The following is a 17,815-nucleotide window of genomic DNA, read 5'->3' as shown; positions in this document are numbered from 1 at the left end:
TTACATTGGAAAGGTGATTAAACCATGTTTTCATCAAATCTCAAATACAATAATGTGCAGTTAAATCAGGCTATTTCAAGGCCATCTGAGATTTTGTGGGGTTTATCTCTTAACTTCATTAGTGCTATTAACAATGGTGATTAGAATGATTTTCTTAACCCTACTTCTATCCCTCCTCTTCGATACCCTTTGGTAGCAGCTTGGTTCTGTCTGTTCTTCCTCGGCTTCACAAGACCCCTGGTGATGGAGCTCTCCCCAAAACTTTAGCTTCTCTGCTAAATTTAGCTACACTTGGACGATGAGCTCACGATTTAGCAAGTGGAGGAAGGCAGGGCTGGTGTATGCATGGATAAAAGCAGTGCAATCTCATTAGCCCTGATTCCTGAGAACCCCAGGGAGAAAGGTCTGTGTGGGTAACCTGAGGGCATCGCCCAGGGGCACATCAGGGCAGCCCATTGTAGGACATGGGGTCGAGGGGCCTGGAAGGCCAGGACACCGAGAGCGGGGGCTCTCGGGAACAAAGCTGGAGTGTTTCCAGAGAAGGGCAATGGAGCTGGTGAGGGGTCTGGAGTGCATGTCCTGAGAGGAGGAGCTGAGGGAGCTGGGGGCGAGGGGGAGTTAGTCTGGAGAAAAGGAGACTCAGGGGAGACCTTATTGCTCTCTACAATCACCAGAAAGGAGGGTGTAGCCAGGTGGGGGTCGGCCCCTTCTCCCAGCTCACAAGTGAAAAGACAAGAGGACAAAGTCTTCAGCTGCGCCAGGGGAGGTCCAGGTTGGACATTAGGAGGAATTTCTTCATACAAAGGGTTGAACAGGCATTGGGATGAACTGACCAGGGAGGTGGGGGATTCGCTCTCCCTGGAGGTGTTTTGAGGAAAGACTGGACGCGGCACTTAGTGCCATGGTCTGGCTGACCAGGTGGTGTTCGGCTGTAGGTCGGACTCCACGACCTCAGAGGTCTTTTCCAACCTAACCGATGCCGTGATTCTGTGAAACGCCGCAGCCAGACCACCGAGCACTCCCATTCCCGCCTCCGCCCACGGACGGGCGGGTGGGGGCGGGTGAGGGGACGGCCCCGCCCCCCGGGGCCCCTCAGAGCTGACCCCGCCCCCTCCATGAGACCACGCCCCTGAAGGGCGTGGCTTAGCGCGCTCCTGCTCCGCCCACCGTGTGGGCGCGCGACTGTGACGCCACCGCTCTTCCCCCGCCCCCGAGGGGGCTGCAAGGTGCGAGCCTCCCTCGGCGCCTGATTGGCTGGCCTGGCCTTTCGAGCCAATGGTCGCGGCGCTTCTTCCAGCGGCGCGGCGGCTCCGTCCGCCAATGGCGTGGCTGGTTGTTGCCGCCCTCCTTTCCCGCTCCCGCGTGTCCCGCGCGCCAAGATGGCGGCGGAGCTGGAGCTGCTGGAGCGGCTGCTGGGGCTGCCGGCCGGGAACAAGTACGGCCTCCAGGGGGAGCGGAAGGTGAAGGGAGCGAGGAGGGGCCGGGAGCGGGCGGCGGCGGCGGTGGTGGCGGTGGCGGTGGCGGCGGCGGTGATGGCGCGCGGGATGGTGTCCCCTGGCCTTCCTACCCCGACGTCTGCTTCCCCCGGCGCTTTTCCCCTCCCGCCTCCCCAGCGATTCCCGACCAACAACCCGCGCGACGGTGGCTGCGGCCCCCCCAGTTACCAGCCTGCGTCTTCTCTTTGAGTGGGGTCTCGCCTGTGCTCCCTCCAGGCTTTCCTGCACTGTCCCCCATATGTTGTGGATGTTTTAGGGCCTCGCTGCTTGCGAGCCTGTGTGGGCTCTGCAAACCTCATCCTTCTGCCCCTGGAAAGGGCATCGTGTGTCGTGGAATGGATGTCGGTTTGAAATACTTGCGTTCTCGCACCGCTCTCTTCTTCCTCTGCCTTTCCCTGATGCCTGTGCGAGTTACGTCTGTGCTGCCGTAGTTAAGTTGCATGGGGGGGCGTGGGGAAAATGAGGTTTTAGTGTCGGGATCGTGTCTATAGTGACCTCATCACTCTCTACAACTCCCTGAGAGAAGGTTGTAGCCAGGTGGGGGTCGGTCTCTTCTCCCAGGCAATCAGCAGCAGGACAAGAGGGCACGGGCTGAAGCTCTGCCAGGGAGGTTTAGGTTGGATATTAGAAAGAAGTTCTTTACAGAGGCATTGGAATGGCCTGCCCAGAGAGGTGGTGGATTCACCGTCCCTGGAGGTTTTTAAGATGAGGCTGGATGTGGCACTGAATGCCATGATCTAGTAATCACAGTGGGGTTGGATCAAGGGTTGGACTTGATGATCTCGGAGGTCTCTTCCAACCCAGTTAATTCTATGATTCTATGAACTGTTGCTGTTAAATATTTTGTTCTTTTAAAGTACTCCTGCCTGAAAGGAGTTTGTAGTGAGGTGGGGACTGGTCTCTTCTGCCGTGCCTGCAGTGAGAAGACCAGAGGAAATGGCCTTAAACTCAGGGCAGACTCAGATTAGGTATTAGAATAAAAATTTCACTATTGGGGTGGCCTGCCATTGGAATAGGATGCCCGGAGAAGTGGTGGAGTCACCATCCTTGGAGGCTTTTAAAAGGCATCTGGATCTAGTGCTGGGTGATGTGGTTTAAGGGTTAAAATGTTGCAGTGCTGGGTTGGACTTGATGATCTTTAATGGTGACTCTTTGATTCCAGGTGTCTTGATGTTTTGAAGTTTTGTATGGAAACATTAAGTTCCATGGCTTAAGAGGCACCTGAGGCATGAAAAATGCAATAATGAGGCTGAATGTCACAAATTTTGTGAGGCCTTTTGCCTGATCCTCCCTCCCAGAGAATGTGGATGGAGAAAAGAAGCTGTGCAGTTGCCTTATGGTTTGGGGTTTTTTAATTGACTATTCATGATTCGAGTTCTGAATATTTATATGTATCTTTAGATTGCAAAAGCTGTCTTAATTATTTAGTAACCTGACCAGTATTTTAGTGCTATTTACTGTAAAGCATAAGGCTGAAAAAATCGAGTAACTAGATCTATCTGTAGTTTTTCTAGCTGCATGTTCAGTGGAAAAAAAAACTTAGTAGTAGTCAAAGACATTATATTATTTTTGTAGTTGTATCAACTTGTGCCTTAGTTTAAATAAGTCTGAATGTAGACAGACTCCTCTGCGTGGTCAGATACTTTAAAAGAAAACAAGTGTTGCATTTTAATCCGTTTGTATTGTTTGATGTCATAAATGACTGAATGGACTTCAGTCTGTTGCAGTGAGGTTTAGTTCATTCCCTTCATTTACTGACTTAGTGGTTCAGTTTTCTTTCCCACAGTTTGACACGTGCTGCTGTCAATAACAAGGACATGGTTAAATCTAGAGGTGTGTTGTGTTGTCCCCTCACAGTACCAGGGAGCTCCTGGCTTCTGTCAGGGCAATAGGGAATGGAGCAGTAAGTATGAATAAGCATTTCAGGAGGTGTGGTTACTGCAGTTTGCTTGCTCAGAGAGAAGTTGGATGCTTCTGACTTCACAGTCTTATGTAAGAGTCCTGAATTCGAGAATGAGTTACAAGTCAGTTAATAAGATTTCTGGCAGTGTTAGAACAAGCAACACTATTTCTGGCTAATATTGGCAGAATTTGATTAATTGGAGCTAAAGATGTCTTGGTTTGTTCATGTTCTTCTGTAAGAACTGAAAATAAACCCCAGAGAGTGAAAAGCAAACATATACTTGGTTTTGACGGTACTACCTTTACTATGAATGCTTCTAAATTCTGACTTACTACCTTAAATGTCCTTTTGAGGGGCTGTAAAAAAACAATAGCTATCGACATAGAGACTGCTTTTTTTTAATGACTTGTTTAGTCTTAACGCTTCTGTTTCCACTTCCAGGTTCCTGTTCTCCAAACCAACAATGGCCCAGGGCTGACAGGGTTGATGACCATCGCTGCCCACCTCGTCAGGCAGGCTAAGAAAGACCAACTGCTCGGGAGCACTGCAGAAGAGAAAGCTGTCGTGCAGCAGTGGTTGGAGTACAGAGTGACTCGAGTAAATGGAGGCTCAAGTAAGGAAGATACTAGAATAATTCTGAAGGTAAGGAATACTTGATTACCTTGCCACTGAGTTTTGGGGTTACTAGACCTTGAAGAAGGTTACAGTGCTAATGTGTGTGTGAACATGCAGTTAATAAAACTGAACAAATGCTAAAAGTTTAACAGTGTTGTTAAGTATACTGGCTTTTATTTTGCTTGCTGCTTTTTACTTTTATTGAGCTTAAACAGGAGGTAAAACAGTTAAAACTGTAAAATACATGAAGCAGAGCAGGCTGTTCCATGTAGTTTAGAGATTGTTCAGCTGCCTGTGCGAGCCAGCAGTTTCTTATTATCTTCATAAGCCTTGGCTATAAACAAGTTGGCCTTGTATTTCAAGATTACTCTTCTCTGATTGCTTTAAGAACTGTTCTTATTGAATTGGTAATTATGGAATACAGGCCATACTTGATGCTATGGTAATTGGCACTGATGCCAAAAGGAGTTATTAGACAGAATTGTGTGTGTGAAAAGTGAAATCATAAAGGAACCTCTACAAAACTGCCCTTTACATCGAGTTACTTTGTATGGAGACCTTGGTCTGCTGTTATTAAACTTTTCCTGCAATCTGAAGCTTACTTCCTCTTAAACAGGTGGAAGCAGAAAAGAAAATCTCAAGGGTCGCCCTGTTATTTGAGCAGCCAGATGGCAAGGAGTAGATAGTAAAACTTAGTCTATTTATCTTCTTGCTCCTTGTGACTGTTAATTAGTGTTTTTGCAGTCTTGTGGGAAGAACTTGAAGAGAAAATTTGTTTTACACTGTTAACTGCTAAGGACACTGTTTACTAGACAGTTATAAAACAGCAGTGAAATTCAGTCAGTTTTTAAAGTGATTATTTTTTTCTAACTTTGAGAGTATGTTTTAGATAGAAAGTTGTACTGCTCAGTCCTACTAGTAAGTCTGGGTTTAGAAATAGCTTTGGTTAACTTTATTTTGACTCTGGTTTGCATCTTAAAATGATGCAAAGCAAAACTTTGTTGCTCTCTTCAAGCTGACAGTCCTCTCGATCTTTAGGACTTGTAATATTACGTGTGCTTTACCAACTTGGTGAAAGTCCTCAAGAACCATTTTTCTCACTTGCACCCCAAATAATCTGACTTACCTTGATTTCCTTGTATCTGGGATATATCTTCAATTGGTTAATTATGAGTTTGTTTACAGTGCTTCTCTTTTATAATATCTCTGCTCTTACTTTCTATGTGTAACTGTTATCAAAACCTTCGCAATCATGGTTACTCTACAGATATCACATGAAAACTGTCTGCCCTTTGGGATTTTCTGAACTTGACTGGAGGAGGCATTGGCTAATCTCATTTTAATTTCAGGTTTAGCTGTGGTATGACTAGGTGGCCCTTGAAGGCCCCTGTTACCTAGTTACTTTTAAAAAAGCTTTTATGACAAGTACCATAGAGTTTCAGTCCTTTTTTTTGAACAAATTTGTGATACTTTTTCTTCCCCTGAACTGTGAGAAGACCGTGAGAGAATAGATAACTAACTTATTCACCTTTCTTGCCCTTCTATTATATGAAAAACAAAAGCAAGTTTTCTGCCTTCTTATAACAAAGTACATCTGCTCTGGATGGCTTCTGTGATGATATCTGCATTGTCAGCACATACATGTGAGTATTTGCAGAATTGCATTAGAGTGTTAAAAGCAGATGCAGAAATATGGCAGTTTGGTGCTGAAGCTCATATCTCTCTTCAGTTTTAGCTTTAGCAACACTGTCCACATAGAAAAGACAATATATTGAAATACAAATATGTAGATAAATCAAGTGTTTCCAAACAAAGCAAAGCTTCCTTACTGAGAAACAATCAGTGTCACTTGAAGGAGAATCTCTGCCTTTAAGTAGTCTAGTAGATATTATAAAGTTTTCCTGTGGTACTTTTTTTTCTTAGCAGATGTTGAATAACCAGAATTTATTTTAACATAGGGCTGCTGTGGAATTGTTCCAGCACTAATAATTTCATAGTATAGCAATTAAGAGGTTTTTTTTAATTTGTTCTCTTGCCACTATGATTAATCAGAAGAAGAGGCAGCCTACCATTAAAGTATAGTGTGCCAAAAGGGAGTACAGTTTAAAAAAAAAAGAAAAACTAAAATAGGGAGGGAAGTCTGAGGCTGTAGTTTTACAACGTGTCTGGAATACACAATGGCAGTCTTGGGACAGTTGCAGCCTAGAGCCACAATTTATAATAAGCTGCGCCAAAAACAGTCACTTCTGCTATAAACTTTAGGCCGCCTCTGTTTAACCCTTAACTGAGGTGATGTGATTCTACAAAGTGTCAGTAAATAACTGGGTTAGTGTTTGTTAATTTTAACAGGAAGGATCTGTTGGCCCTAGGAAAATAGGTTCTTAAATTGTTCTTACTGATGTGTTGCCGAAAGCTGTTACTTGGTTTGAAAACAATGGTGAAACAGACCATCTCAACCAGGTTTTTTATATTCATTCAAACAAATGCCATACTGTTCACAACGGGCCAGTAAATGGGCTTGTGAAGTTTTGACTAATTTAGATTTGTGCTTCTGTACTGGACAGAATAAATGGGAGCAATACTTCTGGACTGTTCTATAGCAGATATGTAGGATGATGAATGTCAATAGCAGTGATAGCATAATATCCAATGCATTATGTTAACCTCTTTGCACAGGATAAGAGAGTATTTTCCTTTGTTTCTTTCATGTTTGGTTAGTGGTAAATTAAGCTGCATAGGGGAAAAAAAGCTGAAAATTACTGAGCCGAAAATTACTGAGCCGAAAATTACTGAGCCGTTTTTCTTGATAACTAGTAGTTTTTCTGCTCCTCAGGGAAGGAATTGAGAACCTTTGTGAAACACTTGTGCCATCAAATGTCTACTTAGATGTTAGTGAATTCTGTTCAGGAGGTTTTAATGTCTCTGCTTTGGCAATTTTAGGTAGTTAAAACTTGAGCGTGTTCCTCCCACCCCTCCCTCCTTCTTCAGTCAATATTCAGCGTCTGTGAAATAACTGGGAACTTGGGCTTGAATTCACAGGAACGTATATACCTCTGGTCCCTGAATGATATTATAACCAAGAATTTTTCTGTACTACTTTGTGTCTTATGCAAAACCGTGTTCCATGACTTCAGCTAGCTTTATCCCAATCTCCTGTGCTGTCTGGCTGTAAGCATGAAATCCAATTAGAAATCTGAATAAGAAAGCTTGAACTCCTGTCTAATGTGCTTGCTTGAAAAATGACTGTTTCCACAGATACAAAGGAAGTTAATCCGTGCTCTGTCCATGCTGTTAATCCACAGTTCTTGTATACTGTTTTTTGATAGAGTTCTAAATGCCATGCCTACCCACTTTAGCAAGCTGATCCAGCAAGTATCTTTTATTTAAACTTCAACTTTCTGTGTTCACTTCTCTCTCTCTTCTTTAAGCACCAGGATACTTTTTTATGCTTACAGGTTAAAGAATTGAATTTCGATTATTGGAGCAATATTTGATGATTATTTTTCTTCTCTCTTTTACAAGAAACTTGGCATGTTAAATACAATATTCTTCTAGATCAAGTGTAACTTGTAGTTGCCAGTTTGACAGAAGATTCTTGCATGAGAATTAAAAATATGGCTATGCACCAACAGTGCAGTTCTGCTTTTCTTGAATGTGGCTGCAGGAACTCTTTCTTGGGTTCTGCATTGTCAGGGGCTTTCCTGGGGCATTTGAGAGTGCTCAGCTTTTTGTCTTAGCATGGTGTGATAGCTATAAAGGCACTTAGGGCATAAATGACCTTGAGAATCTTGCTGACTGAAAGGATGTGCTTCTGCGTGTAAGGGAAGTATATACACAAGCGGGATGTTGTGGGCAAAACATCCAAAACAAAATTGGAGTATGGTTAGGGCCATTGCCACTGAGTTGTGGCAAGAAGCAACTGTTACTTATCCGAGCTGCTCTTCCAGCTTATGGTGACTGGAAATGATTCAGTTGCCTTAGTGGATTAAATGGATTACAGGCAATTAGATTGCATACTTAAAAGATAGTGAGCAATGCTGTGGGGTAGTCAGAAGTGTGCCGTGGATGGGATGTGTTGAGCTGTCGCTTGATATGGGCTGTAAATTGGATTTTTTTTTTCCATAGAACAAGCAAATGAAAATCCATCAGTTAGTCAGTCCATAAATAATGCAGCATCTGTTGTTACATTGCTCTTTCGCCCTCGTACCTAAAAATGGAATTTGAATTGCTGCAGTAGTTCGTTGTATCACACTGCAGCTGTGCCATACATACCTGTTTGAAATTTGAGAAAGAGTTTCTTGAGAGATGGCAAAAGTAAGTTTATATAGTTACAAGCAGCTTCCAAGACCGTGGTATTCAGTACATGAAAGACAGTGATACAGAAGACAGCTAACAGACCTGGATTTCCTGCATGTAATAGAAATTCAGTATGGTTTTGTATTCATATTTTCATTAATGTCTCCAGGACAGAAACATTGTTTCACTTTAATACCACGGTCACTTCAGAAAACTTGACTTTCGGGAGTTTTAACACAGTTGGCTATTAGCCAGTAAAGTAATCATCCATGGGAAGGATAACCCAGGAGGCAAGGTTAACTAAATATGCCTAATGCACATGGAAAAAGAATTGCTGTGGTGCTTCTGAATTATCTTGACTTGCAGAATGAAATAGGAATATCTGTCTATATTTTATGGGAACAAAATACATGTTCTAAGCCAGAATTGTAAACTAATGCTAATTTATACAAGACTAAACCATTTTTGTCAAATTTAATTTGCTCTGTTAACTGACTTCATAAAATTTGATAAACCAGAATAAATAATTGTTCACGCTGTAATGGCTTACCTTACCTTTAAAGTTTTAGGATTTTTTTTTAACTGATGACTGTTTTGAGTGTACACATGCAGTATAAAACTCAGAATTAGCATTCTGTAATTTCTTTGATGCAGAAATCCAAAATTTTGAGCAGAGAAATAACTGAGATTAGTGTATCTTTAGAGATAATGAGCTTTTTACTTTACAAAATCCCGATTCCATAGCCTAGGCTAAGAGCAACAGGAATGGTAGGTGGGAATATAATTCTAGTGGTGTTACTTTTCATTACAATGCATGTGGAATTTCTGGTTAGTTGAAATGAAAAATGCTGGTCAAAGAACTCTGTCAGAACAGACAAGTCTATGGGTTTTTTTTTTCTAGTAAACAGATCTCTCGGTTGTGTTTTTTTCATCCTGCAAGTTTTTTCTTCTTAACGTTGTATTTGCCTTTGTGTTGTGTGTAGGAAATTCCACAGAACTGTAGTTACATGTTTAAAGTAATTTGAGTGCTAACTAACATGAATAAAGCAGTAAACCAGTCTAAAGAAAAGAAGCTACATAGCCGGGGGCAATTGACCTTACAGAATTTTTAACTATGCAGGGGTTAATATTTTTCCCTGATTTGCTCTAATAAAAGAAATCAAAGCAGACATGAGGATGTTTAAATATTACAGAAGTACAGGAGTCCTGTCATGAAGAGGTTATCAAAGAAGTAGTAAGGTGGCATAATGGAATCAAACTTGTCAAATGCAAATGCAAGCTCAGATGTCTTAAAGTCTCAGCATTTCAGTTTTGTGTTTCAGTCTTGGGGTTTTTTTAACGTATATGCTGTAGGATATCTCTATATCGGTAAAATTATGTAACCACAAAAAGTGCAACATGCTTAAGGTTAATATAATTTTTTAATTGTTCACTAATTATTAACCCCCTTCTCCTTGCCCTAGCTGTGAGGGTTTGTTTTTGCCTTTTTTTTTTTAATAAGAGGTTGTCTCAAAATGGAACGTGCTGTAATTGAGACTGAAAAATTTAAATTTTTAAAAATGCTAGTTACATTTAACTAACTGCTTCGGGAGGCAGGGGGATGGCTTAAGGAGATGTCTGAGAGGAAAAAGAGGAGTGACAACTAACAAGGAGAGTTTCCAAATTATCAAAGAAAAGCTGGGAAACTTGTTTTTGTACATTTCTGAAAAGAATACTGTAAAACTAAAGCTTGCTTATGCTGGGATCAGCATAAAGTAGGTAATTTTCTTTGTGGTTACATTTCTTTCTTTAGAGGGAAGTAGAGGGCAGAAACATGCATAAATTGCATGAGAAGTTGGTAAGATGTAGAGAAAAGAAAGGAAGTATTTCTTCGGAGTCATCTTAAAATAAATTACACTTGTATTTACAAAAATTTGTCTAGATGTAAAGCCCTTCTTTTAGACACCAGCATTTAAATTTTACCTAATCCTCACTGTCAAAGAATGGTGATATTTTAGTTTCTTATCTTGTCACTCACTTTTTGGAATGTTTTTTCTTCTTTTATTGGTTTTCTTATTTGCTGAATTGGGATAATTTAAAGCTGATGTTTATTTTATATGCATGGTCTGCAAAGAAAGTTTCTATTATTTTTAACAATTGCCTTAATGTATTGTTTCACAAAGTCAGTACTACAGCAATATAATGACTTTTTTTTTTTTTAGGATCTTAACATGCACCTTGAAGATAAAGTGTACCTTGCAGGAAACATTTTTACCTTAGCAGACATTTTGATGTACTATGGATTGCATCATATCATGGTAAGCGTTACTTGCCTTATTTTTATATGTGCAACTGCCATAATGGTTATTTTTCTGAAGAGCATTTTATTGTTGTAGAAGTTGGCCTACTGAATTGATCAGTGACAGTTATGGAACAGAACAGAGAAAAATTAAACTCATTTTTAAGTTGTTCGTTTTATACTTCAGTATCTAGCTATGGATCTGTCAGAAAGAGTGTATTACCTCCTTCTGAGGAGAGGATAATTTGAGGAAGATGCCTCCGACAGATGCATGTGTCTGAGAATCAGTGAATTCAGTCAACTTGGTGAATGGTTACTTTTGTACAATTAAAAGCAGAGCTCTTGAAGGAGAGTGGAAGAATGCTACATTTCAAAATGGAGGCAGAAGGGAGGGGGAATCAAGTTGTGAAATACTACCAGAAATGAGAGAGAATTTATGTATCTGTGTCTTCACTATCCATGAGCAGGAGTTCAAATGAGAGAGGGTCAAGCAGGGGAGAGAGAACTAGGAAGCTTCATTTCAGAAGGTTTTTAAAACCATGCTAGAATAAGTCACTTAGAATTAATTCTGTTAAATCATATTTGCCTTGTAAAATATCCTAAGTAGTAGGATAGATGTTTTGACTAAAGTGTCAGAATGTGTTACCTTTCACATATGATATGCAGATGTAGAAAAAAAAATGCTGAAGTACTTTCTAAAAATATGACTGTATATGCTGTAAGAGAGTAAGAGTTCAAATGAGATTTTTAAAAAAAACTTCAGGGAAAATCCAAGCATTTTTAAATTTAGAGTTTGCTCTAGAGTAGACTACCTAATCAAGAAAAAAAGATACAAGTTATTGCTTTGGGAAATAGAACAGATGGTAAAAACAAATGACTTGGTGCTCCTGGGTGCCTGCAACCGCCCAGACACTACTTGGGACAAGTTTATAGTACGGCATCTGTTTCTGAAATGTTTGATTTCATGGAATATAATTTTGTGAATCAGAAAGCTGTAAAGGGCAAGTAATGGGGTTACTATCCTAAATAAATAAGAAAATCTATCAGCTACTAACTAGGAATTACATATATTTTGAAGCTTTCAGAATTAATTCATATTAGTACTTAACTGTATAGGTAAAATCTTGAACTGTAGAATCCTGTGATTTTAAATTTTTTTTATTTTTTTTTAATTTTTCTTTTTCCTGTAATAAATAGAGTAGATCCAGGACTGCTGCTCTGCCCTAAGCTTTACTGGGGAGGCAGGAAGAGCTTCTGTATCTCTTCATGCGATGTGGTCCAGGGCAGCAGTTGGTCATATCCACCACTGCTTCAGCCAAATTATGCAAAATATCAATAAATGTTTCCTGTAGTCCTTTAAGGAAGGAGGTAAAAATGGGAGGCATGGGGAGATCCACAGATCTTGCTGTCCATCAAGTTGTCTAGAAAATTGATCTGAAAATGTTATGGATAATGACCTTTAAGGCTAATATCTGCACTTTCGATTAACTATCTGTGATGCTAACACAGACATTGCAATAGAATACTGGAAATATTACCCACATACCATGATCACCCTGAATAAGCCAAGTAGTAAAACTTTAAAATCCTTCTGATGCACATCTCATTGGAACAGGTTTTTAAGACCAGCCAAATCCTTTTGCTCAGTTCATCTCCTGTTGTATAATTTTCCTTTCTTAGTGTTTCTGAGTATAGATCATGCGTCTTTGTATACATTCACTCCTTCCATCTTCATTTTGCCTTCCCATTATCCGGGGAGAGTTCTGGAGTCTGATTCTTTACTGTCCAGGCTTGTCCATTTGAGCTGACTAGCTCAGTTTGTCTACTGACCAGCAGCAACTCTCAATGCTGCAGTTGGGTGCTTTTCTTTCATTCTCCCTGTCCCTTCTAGTTATCTTAAAAAGTAACATTATTAAGTACAATAGTACAATGATTTAAAAATCCATGTTGTGTCAAAATAATTAGTATTTTAATCGGTGAGAGTCAGATTCACAGGTAGTGTTTCAGGCTTTTTGCAGACAGGATCTATTTTCAGTCTATTAATTAGAAATACTCACTCATAGTAATAAGGCAGGAACTAAATTATATGCATCGTTCTGCATCATAATATAGGTCACAAACACCCAAAAGTGTAATGCTTGATACTGCCTTGTCATATGTAATTGATGTCTCTATGTATGTAGTATAAATATTGTCGTCTTAAAGACACTTCAATTGCTTAAATATATATAGATATATATATATATGTGGATAAATATGACGAACAATGAAATTCCACTAGGATAAAGCATAGATTGCAGAGAAAACATGGATTTGGAAGCATTGCTTGAGGATAGCTCAGACAATCAGTAAGCATTAAATTCCCCCTGTGGTAATGAACTTGTTTTCATATCTGTTTTTTAATTTAAAATTATGAAAAAAAGTTTCCCAGTGTCTTTATTCTTAAGTATTTTTGAACAGTACAAGTCCAATTCTATTTTAAGAGAAATAATCAATGTGTAGATTGATCTGCTTTTATACTTCAAAAAAATTGTCAGAACCAAAGAAGTGATCTCAAATCTATATGTCTGACTTCAAAATTTCTTTAATAATGTCTGGAAAATAACTTATGGGTGAAATTTATATTTGCAAATGGAAGAAGCCTCAGTCAAAATTTTGGGGTCAAATCACATGCAGTCAAGTACAAAAAAGCCTAAGCTGTTCTCCTTGAATCACAACTACTAATACTGAACTATAATGAGACTGCAATAATAGTTTATTTTATAGGGTTTTTTCCATAATGAACATTTCCTATAATAAACAGATTGTCATGAATTTTTGTTAATATTCACTGATATGCTGCTTATTTTAGTACTGAGATGAGGCTTTACTTTTAAAGAATGATGATAAAAATGATTCTTCAACTGAATTGCAAAAAACCCCAGTTTTAACTTAAAGATTTACTTTTAAACCTATTCCTTTAACAGCAGTTTAAACAGCATGAAAGCACATGTATATCATTAAATATACCACCCAGCTGTTGGGTTTTTTTTCCTTTTTCTCCCATATCTAAAAGCTAAAGTTAAAAAGTACACTAGTATCTTAGTCTTTCTTGTTGCTGAAGAGTTTCAGATTAGCCATGTATTTTTAGACTTTCCACGCACAACGTAGAGAGTGGGAATGGGAGTTTGTGCCTGCATCCCCAATGCTATAGAAAGCAAATATAATTAAAGCTTGTGTATTTATAGCCCTTGCAGCAATTCTTAAAGTTGCATTGTATGATGACCACCTTGGTTCCCCTTTGTGAGCTTTGTGGTGGAAGAACAAGACTTTTTTTTTTTTTCTGTGTCACGGAAAAAAAAAAGCCTGTCAAATTGAGTGTCTGCTTCTTTGCTATTAAAATAATTGCTTTAATAGCAAATAATTATTATAACAGAAGAACAGCAGCCTTTCTTAACTTGGGGGAATTGTCTAATTTAATGAGGAAGAACAGAAAATACCCATCTAACAAAATGTTGTAAAAAATGCCATGGAAGTGATCTCTAAACAATTAACCTAAGAGTTATGTTCTGAGTAAAAAGTAGAGCATGCCACAAAGTGCTTTTTAATATATTTCACTGATAGAGTACATTATGTAAATAAGTAAAAATATCTTGCTTGTTCTGCCTAGAGTACAAAAATGGGTTTTATTATTAGAGTAGCTGTCTGTTTTGCCCTTCAGATGTTTTTTCACTATGCTAACAGAATGAAAGAGGACTAGTTTTCCAGACTTTTATCGTTGATTTACATTGGAGAAATGTAAAGACTGAAAATTTTCAGTGTAAAATTGGGGGAGGAAATACTGTATCTGCTTCAAAACCTAAAGTTTGGTTCAGCATTTTCATAACCAGGTGCTTACCCATTAAAGACTTTGAAAAAGGGTACTGTAATCTCCAGGAACTTAAATTGTTGGCATTTTAGTATCTGCTCATACTTGGATACTTTTCTTCACTTTGAGTAATTTTAGACAGCCTTAGAGTACACACATTGTTCTTTTCATTCTCTGTGTTACTTCGTTAATGGTTCTGCAGCTTCATATCAAGCATCAGCTTCCTACTGCCATTAGTTATAATGCATTGCAGGTGATCAAAAGCATCTTCCCTTAAATGGTACTGCCTTTTTTTTTTTTTTTTTGGTCCTGAATGTACTGCACTTGCAGAAACTCAGGCAATTTGTGAAATACTTGGTGTTATATTTTAATAGCTTCCACTTTTGTTTGTAAAATTCTGGAATTTTTTTTTCTCACTTATTAGTGTTACTCTCTTCCACTTACCTTATTATTCAAATAACTCTTATATTTCTTGATCAGAAAAGGTGTGGCTGATTTTAATTGATTTTTCTGTACATTTCTATCAGACTATACAGCTGTAGGAATAGTATTTACATTTCCATGCCAGCAGCAAGAAAAGCAGATTTTCTTATACTGAGGTTCATAATAGTTCAAAATTGCAGAACGTGTTGTGGAAATGCACGTGTAGTGCTCCACTTGTAGGCAAGTAAGTTCCATAGGAAGAGCAGCTCCTTGGGTTTAGGAGCAGCTGCAAGATCCCTGCTTTCTGGTTGTTGCCACAGTTACTGTGTTCTTAACTTCCTGTTAAAAGAGCTTTAATGCTATATGCTATTGGTTGAGAATTCCTTCCTGCAACTCCTTGAATTTTTCCTTGGTGTATTTCCATTAGTTCATTTTCCAGTATATATCCTTTTTTATTTTCCGGCTTCACATTTAAATCTTCCCAGTTCTAAGCCAAGTGCTGGACTGTGTGAGAGAACAGCTAGGAGAAGTAGCAAATGTTAAAGGCAACTCTTAAAATCGAAAGGATGGTGTGTCACAAGGTCAAATTTAACATGAGGCTTTGTTTTAAACAGCAGCTTTTCACTTGTAGGTAGTATGTATAGTTCTCACTGTGATCTAAAGTTTGTTTAAACAGATTTGTTTCCAGCTGTCCTGTGCCCAAGACCAAATTGCAGTGAATCTCCAGCATCCATAAAATCTAGAGTTTGTAAAACAAAGCATAAGGAATATGCCATCTGTATAGCTTTTGAGGAGGGGATTAACTTTGAGTAGCTTCAGAAATCTAAACATGGAAAAATATTGGGCATGTGTGGGTAGCGATTTTGTGTTAAAACTGTCCTCTACAGATGTGCCCTTTCTCATTGACTGCAGGCGTTGTCAAGACTTAAGCTTGATTGGCTAACTTGGCTAACTGAAAATGAAGTGAGGTGAATCCCATGCTGATTGGTTTTAGTATTGGTGAGATAAAATAGAGTAGTTGATGTGAAGATCGCATTTTGTTCTTGATGCAGGTTTTGTAGGCTGTTTTGAGGACTACCCCGTTTGTAATTCAGTTATAGTAGGTTAATGTGAGGATTGTTAATGATTGTTATCTAAACTGATAAACTAACTTGATTACAAAGCCATAAGGAGAGATAAAATTGTTAATCAGGGAATAGTAATACAGGTGATACAGAATAGGAATAGTTCTTCTGCAGCTGGCTTGAAAGACTGAAGGAATAACAGACGTTATATAAAATAAATAAATAGTGAAGCTTTGAGGATGCTGCTGACCTGAACTTAGAAGACTTTTAAAGGTAGAGTTTGGATCTGTAACTGTAGATTACTTTATCTGAGCCAGCCCTATGATTAAAGATAGGCTTGAAGCTCTGCATGTATCTTAGCCACAATTCCTGTGGCAAGGAGCTGTTGCAATTGATAGTGTGTGATAGCTGTAGACTTCTTCCTGACTGATTTTGCAGCTATTTAAATCTGGGTTGAAATAAGCAGGTGACTGTGCTCTTAACTTAAGAACTCTAGTGAACAACAAGATCTCAAACTGTAGGACTAGGTGATAGTACTTGAAATATTTTTATGAAGCATGGACAGGTTTCCAGTTTGTTTTACTGTGATAATTTGAATCATCCGACTGTAATAATGTGAGTTAGTACATCTGAACAGTTAAGTGTTAAGCTATTCTGATTCTTAGTAACTATTCCATATTAGGCAATAGTCGTACAAAACAACTTCCAATTACCTATCCAGTCTCAAATTGCTTGAAAAAAACTTACTCCTGTACGTACAGTACATCTGGAAATACAAAGCAGTCAGTTTGCCTGTGAGACAATACTGTCTGTCTTATAAATTAATGTGAAAGGGTTGTGCATGTTGTGAAACTCTTTCCCTGCACCCCTCAATACTGTATCCTGATCCCAGAAATAGATAGATACATTAAATTCAAGCAAGCCTTTTCCCCCTCTTTACCATACAAATGTATATTCCACCTCCAGGTCTGTTCATTTGAGTAAATGAAAGGCTCTTACATGTTTGGGGCTTAAATATTAATATGTGAACTTAGGATGCAGTACTGCTGGATTGCAACAGCCTACTTGAGTTTAAATCACTTGTAAAACTATCTACTTTGATTTTGCGTTACCACGTGTTATGACACCAGTGATGCAGTGCCTGGTATCACTGGTGCCTTGTGTTTATTCCCCATGCAGGTGGACCTCACAGTGCAAGAAAAGGAGAAATACCTTAACGTGTCTCGTTGGTTCAACCACATTCAGCATTACCCAGGTGTCCGGCAACATCTGTCTAATGTCGTCTTCATCAAGAACAGATTATACACAAATGCTCATTAAGGAAAATCTTAATGTCGTGTTGGAAGGAGGTTTGGGAGTTTAAAAGTTATACTGTCCAAAGCCACTAGTAGCAAATACTGTTTTGTAACCTTCTGTATGTGAAACAAAACTGTTAATGCCTCAGATAATACAGTTGCATTGAATTGCTGTTGTTCATTCAAGAATTTGAACTAAAGAATTGTGTCATGTATCTGATTAAATGCAGCCATGATAGAAAGATGGAAACTGAGTTTTAATTCACTATTTAAAAAAAAAAAAACTTAAGTTCCTATAATTAAACATTCAAGTGGAATTACATGATCTTTATAGGAAATAATTGATTATTTTCCTTCAATTATCCACTTCTTTCACTATTTATTGAATTTTTATGTACGTCATCCCGCTTTCTTTTCATTTTGTTTTCCATGGATGTTTACACTAGTTTTGTAAAAGTTAAGAGCTATATTGTGTGCCAAGGATGTGAAAAAGGGAACATGCAAATGTTACAAAGTATTTATGTGACTGAATAAATTATTTTAAAACTGTAGTTTTAATTTGGCTGTGAAACTTTCTAGTTTTTATTCAGTTAGTTAA

The 17,815-nt window shown here is 38.8% G+C and overlaps 1 protein-coding gene across 1 annotated transcript; it reads left to right on the top strand.

The window, feature by feature from the left end:
* Positions 1–1,322: 1,322 nt before the first annotated feature.
* On the top strand, positions 1,323–17,768 carry EEF1E1 (eukaryotic translation elongation factor 1 epsilon 1). Its single transcript, XM_050316774.1, has 4 exons — positions 1,323–1,460; positions 3,841–4,041; positions 10,512–10,607; positions 17,102–17,768. Exons 1-4 carry the CDS (start codon positions 1,380–1,382, stop codon positions 17,240–17,242), a joined length of 519 nt encoding a protein of 172 aa, XP_050172731.1. The 5' UTR covers positions 1,323–1,379; the 3' UTR covers positions 17,243–17,768.
* The last annotated feature ends 47 nt before the right edge of the window (positions 17,769–17,815 follow it).

Source organism: Myiozetetes cayanensis, unplaced genomic scaffold (genome assembly GCF_022539395.1).
Source record: "Myiozetetes cayanensis isolate MyiCay16 unplaced genomic scaffold, myiCay2020 scf1, whole genome shotgun sequence".
Classification (NCBI taxonomy): domain Eukaryota; kingdom Metazoa; phylum Chordata; class Aves; order Passeriformes; family Tyrannidae; genus Myiozetetes; species Myiozetetes cayanensis.
This window is presented reverse-complemented; position numbering and strand designations above follow the sequence as displayed.